This window comes from Eleutherodactylus coqui, chromosome 5 (genome assembly GCF_035609145.1).
Source record: "Eleutherodactylus coqui strain aEleCoq1 chromosome 5, aEleCoq1.hap1, whole genome shotgun sequence".
NCBI classification, from domain to species: Eukaryota; Metazoa; Chordata; class Amphibia; order Anura; family Eleutherodactylidae; genus Eleutherodactylus; species Eleutherodactylus coqui.
The window spans coordinates 33625136-33630843 of NC_089841.1; the positions used below are offsets into that span (position 1 = coordinate 33625136).

Here is a 5708-nt window from a genome sequence, read left to right on the forward strand (position 1 = left end):
TAGAAGCTTATGGGAATAGGCCTGAAACACCTCCATATCTGGCGCACACTGCATGAGAAAAACACTGCAAAACAAAAACATGGAGCCCAAAAATGTAAAACAAGTCCAGAAAACACCGTGAACAGAAAAGCATTGTTTGCAAGGAGTTTTAGATTTTACTAATGGCTTTCAGCTAACATCCGGCACAGTACTGAGCAATTGTGCAGGTATTTAGTGCACATTTGTACACCACCCATAGAGTTCTAAGGGCAAAAGCACACAAAAATCGAACATTCTGTTTTTTTTTCAATGTACACAAAAAACTGGTAAAGATGTACCCTCTGAAATCAATGAGTTATTTTCTCTACGCATTGTGCGCACAAGTTTTGTAAGTGCAAATACAGTCATGTGAAGTCGCCTTAATAAAGAAGCAGTTAGAAAAAGGTCCGAATAATAAGTTCCAAACCTACACCCTGCTGCGATAGCAAAAAAGCCACAGTTTACATCACATTTAATAACTTTTTAATCATCTTTAGTTAACATCCAACCACAGCAGTTTTGGCTGAATGTTAAAAAATGCCCAGAAAAAAGGTTAATTAGTATTGTACAATTTTCAAGAAAAATGCTGTACATGAAGTCACCTTTTTGTTTTTTCGCACAATGTGATAAGTTAAGTTTTAAAAAAGAAAATGGTCACTTTTCTGTGTGAATTCTTAGATATTTAAGAACTTGTGATTTCAGAGTAAAACATTTCCCACATTCTAAACATGAACATGGCTTCTCTGATGTACAACAAGATATGCTTTGCTAGTAAAACATTTCCCACATTCTGAACATGAAAATGGCTTCACCCCTGTGTGAGTTCTCTGATGTCTAACAAGTTGTGATTTTTGAGTAAAACTTTTCCCACATTCTGAACATGTAAATGGTTTCTCCCCTGTGTGAATTCTCTGATGTTCAACAAGACATGATTTATTTGAAATATACTTCCCACATTCTGTACATGAAAATGGCTTCTCCCCTGTGTGACTTCTCAGATGTCTAACAAGGTGTGATTTCTGAGTAAAACATTTCCCACATTCTAAACATGAGAATAGCTTCTCACCTGTGTGAGTTTTCTGATGTCTAACATGAAGTGATTTCTGAGTAAAACATTTTCCACATTCTGAACATGAAAATGGCTTCTCCCCTCTGTGATTTCTCTGATGTCTAACATAAAGTGATTTCTGAGTAAAACATTTCCCACATTCTGAGCATGAAAATGGTTTCTCCCCTGTGTGAGTTCTCTGATGTAGAACTAGATATGTTTTTCTAGTAAAACATTTACCACAATCTGAACATGAAAATGGCTTCTCTCCTGTGTGAATTCTTTCATGTACAACTAAATATGCTTTGCTAGTAAAACATTTCCCACATTCTGAACATGAATAAGGCTTCTCTCCTGTGTGAGTTATCTGATGTCTAATAAGATCCAATTTCTGAGTAAAGCCTTTCCCACATTCTGAACATGAAAATGGCTTCTCCCCTCTGTGATTTCTCTGATGTCTAACAAGATCTGATTTCTGAGTAAAAACTTTCCCGCATTCTGAACACGAGAATGGCTTCTCTACTGTGTGAGTTCTCTGATGTAAAACAAGATCTGATTTCTTAGCAAAACATTTCTCACATTCTGAACATGAATACGGCTTCTCTCCTCTGTGAGCTTTTTGATGTTCTCGTCTTCTATGACTTTTCTTCTGTTTATCAGTCTTTGATGAATCAGAAAATGCGACCTGTATAGGAGGATCACATGATCGATCTATGCTATGAAGTGCTGAGGGGATATCTGGGATAATAGCAAGATCTTCAAATTTATCTTGTCTGCTATTATCATCTGCTTCAAAATCTGCAGATATCATATGCCACTTTGAGCTCCAGTTACTGTCATCTGCCAAAAACAAAGCTCATTTTACCATTATTGAACATAAGTTATTGATATTTTAGAACAATTCTACATAAATTACAAGTCACAAAGCAAAATGCAATTAAATAAAAATCCAGCAATAGACCTCAGAACTTGGACCAGTAGATCATGATGTTCGAGGTGGGTGGGAAACTGTCCTTGCCCACATTTAGGGCTATTCTTTGGATCACTGCAGTCACCATGACCTCGCTGTTAATGTCTATTCAGGGCCTCTACCCTAGTGCAGCAGCCACTACAGCTGGACAAAAATTGCACTTACCCCTAAATATCATACATTGCTTTCCAGCTACTGGCACCATTATGTGGTCCTTCATAATCTAAACAGAAATTGGTAATTTAACCACATCACCGCTTGCAGTAATAAGGGGTCCAGTGCCGTCCTACCATTCAACTTCAGTGGTGGTGCAACAGCAGCATCCCATGGGCAGATAAGGAATTGATTGCAACACCACCTATGACATCACCAGGGGTCAGACAGTCCTCCCCTTTACTAGTCAGAGAAAAAGCATCACTAATAACTTTCCAGGTGCAGTGTTTGAGCATCATCACCACTTGGCTCTTCTTTAAGGAGGGTCTCCATTTTGCAACTTATCAGGCGCAGCCCAGCCCATTGGAGCAGATCTGTAGGAGAACTACTTGATCTTTATCTGCTGAATTAAGCAAGAAGCTTTGGTCGTTATTCCCCCACACACACTTTTAAAATTGCTTGTATATTAAATGGTAACAACCAAATATGTGGTGATCAAAACAAGTCCTCGTGTATCCATTTCCTAGCATGATATATGATAATGATGATCCGGCATCCAGGTTTCTTCCTTCCAGTCCCTGGAGAGAAGCATTCCTGACACTCACAGCACCAACCTTCCATCCTCCAAGGAGTCTTCTGTTATCCGGATCTATGTCTCCACAATCTGGATTCTAGGAGGCTAATAGGAGCTAATGGTTCCTTAGTTCAAAAATTGGGGAGATACTCTTCTCTCAATAGTACTGGCAGCAAATGATGAAGGAATCGGCCTCGTTCACATAGATATATTATATATCCGCACTACAGATGGATTTTACACTCAGATTTTATAATTCACAACTTTTATTCTTCTAACTAATGGATACAATACATAAGATAATTGCGTCATTATTATGATTTGGTGCCCATAATTACACCCATGTTATATAAGCTCATTGTGTGTTATCGCTTATAACGGTATCACACGTCATCCATATTTAGTTTGCACTTCGGTTGAATGGGGGAACATCCAGCGGAAACTGACAGATCCCAGAGCTTATAAATCTACATAACTATCAGCAGCTGCTGACCGAGGAGAATCTGTGACTCTTCTCTGCTGTATTTAGTGGTTACTACTCACCTGGGTGGTTACCTGTAGGAATCTCCTCTTTAGACCGCTGATCACCCCTCACAATTGTCTCTGTAGTATTAATATTGGTCAGATCTTCATCCTGATACAAAAGCTGTGAGACAAATATTGTAAAAGTCAGCAGACGGTTGGAGAAGTCATGTGAAATGATCATTAATCATCATTACAACCCAAAATGCCCTGACAGGAGTAGTTATCGGAGCGACATAGCTGCAGGTCTAGATGCTGGACATTATATATATATATATATATATATATATATATATATATATATATATATTATGGCGGTTCAATGACCCCTCAGGAACCTCATACACATGTATATCTGGCATGGCTAGACACACTGCACATTGTTTCAGTGGAGGAGATCAGCGCCTACCAGGCACATCCACTGTTTGTCTTGGGGGAAATAAAGGAGCAGATAGATATAAATCCAATCTGTTGGCTCCTTATTCCCACCAGCAGTCTCCACCGCCAGAAAACTGGGAGAAGATCCCGACAACATGTAATGTCTCTGGTCAGCGGTAATCCTGCCATAGTCACCAGCCTCATCACACAAGGAGAAGACATCTAATAAGACTGAAGACAAGAGCTTCACAGCCCCTCTATAGATCAGAGGAACATCTCCATCTACCTGATGGTCCTGTGGAAGAAGAGGACGGGGACATCTCTCTGGTGGGCTTCTCTTACTGGATAGAACTGCAGGAAACACAGACAGACACTGAAGTCATTCTTTACATACAGATAATAAAGTCCCCGTGTATTTAGTCCTATCTATTACCTGGTGATGGCAGCGGCTGGCGGGTCTCCATCATGGCCTCCTTGTACAGATCCTTGTGTCCTTCTAAATACTGCCACTCCTCCATAGAGAAATAGACAGCGACATCCTGACACCTTATAGGAACCTGACAACACAATATACAATCATCACCCAGAAGCCTTCAGTGCTGTTACTGTATAATGTCCCAGCATTCCCTGCAGCGTCACCTCTCCAGTCAGCAGCTCAATCATCTTGTTGGAGAGTTCCAAAATCTTCTGTACATTGATTAGGCTCAGGGTTCTCCCCCATCCATCACACACAGGGGCCCGACAGCCATCACTAGAGGTCTTCTTCACTACTGTGTAATCCTGTATATGGGCAGACAGTAATAATTATCACTACAGACTTTCCAGGGTCCATCACCTCTCCAGTCATAGAAACTGTTATTACCAGAATGATGTAATGTGACATCATCAGAATCTGTTCCCTCCCCAGTGACATCACCTGTTATTACCATAGATAAGAATGATGTAATGTGACATCATCAGAATATCTCACCTCCCCAGTAAGCTGGAAGATTATCTCTAGGTTGAAACTTAATATACTCTCCGCCATCTTGTTCCTGTCCTTCTCCATTATTGATGGGTTGATCTGTGAAATTTTCTTATGTAGTGAAGGACAACAGAGGATCCTATAATGTGGCGACCTGAGTGGACAGAAAGATGATCCAATATGAAAAGCACAGAAATTCAAAAGGAAAAAGTACATTTACTCAAGAGAACAACACAAAACGAAACAGCACTGCATTGTTCAATAAGAAGAAAAAACAAAAGGTGATAGATTGACTCACCTGGTGCCAGGTGTGATACACCTTACCCAAGGCGACCCACTGACACCTGACATCCAAGATTGCATATAAGAATATCCTTGATCCAGTGGGGAACCAGAGAGCCTGCTCGAATCAGTTAAAGGGGTTGTCCCGCGCCGAAACGTTTTTTTTTTTTTTTTCAACCCCCCCCCCGTTCGGCGCGAGACAATCCCGATGCAGGGGTTAAAAAAGAACACCGCACAGCGCTTACCTGAATCCCCGCGCTCCGGTGACTTCTTACTTACCGGCTGAAGATGGCCGCCGGGATCTTCTACCTCGGTGGACGGCAGGGCTTCTGTGCGGTCCATTGCCGATTCCAGCCTCCTGATTGGCTGGAATCGGCACGTGACGGGGCGGAGCTACACGGAGCCCCATTGAGAAAAGAAGAAGACCCGGACTGCACAAGCGCGTCTAATTTGGCCATTAGACGCTGAAAATTAGGCGGCTCCATGGAAACGAGGACGCTAGCAACGGAGCAGGTAAGTGAAAAATTTCTTATAACTTCTGTATGGCTCATATTTAATGCACGATGTACATTACAAAGTGCATTAATATGGCCATACAGAAGTGTATAGACCCACTTGCTTTCGCGGGACAACCCCTTTAAGACTTCACCTTCAGGGAGTCTCCGCGTAACCAGGAATTTGGGAAGAAAAATAGGGATTCAGCGCTCGTGTGATCCGGGGTAGACAATTTAGTAGTCCAAGGTGTTTAATACAGGAACTAGCTTTTAATGCTCCAGGATAATTACTAGCTGATATACCC

The 5708-nt window shown here is 41.3% G+C and overlaps 1 protein-coding gene across 1 annotated transcript; it reads right to left on the minus strand.

The window, feature by feature from the left end:
- Positions 1-564: 564 nt before the first annotated feature.
- LOC136629157 (oocyte zinc finger protein XlCOF22-like) lies at positions 565-5024 on the minus strand. Its single transcript, XM_066605314.1, has 6 exons — positions 4634-5024; positions 4303-4443; positions 4097-4220; positions 3950-4014; positions 3307-3409; positions 565-1906 (listed from the first exon to the last, which is right to left on the minus strand). The coding sequence occupies exons 1-6, from the start codon at positions 4841-4843 to the stop codon at positions 741-743; spliced, it is 1809 nt and encodes a 602-aa protein (XP_066461411.1). The 5' UTR covers positions 4844-5024; the 3' UTR covers positions 565-740.
- Between the last annotated feature and the right edge of the window lie 684 nt (positions 5025-5708).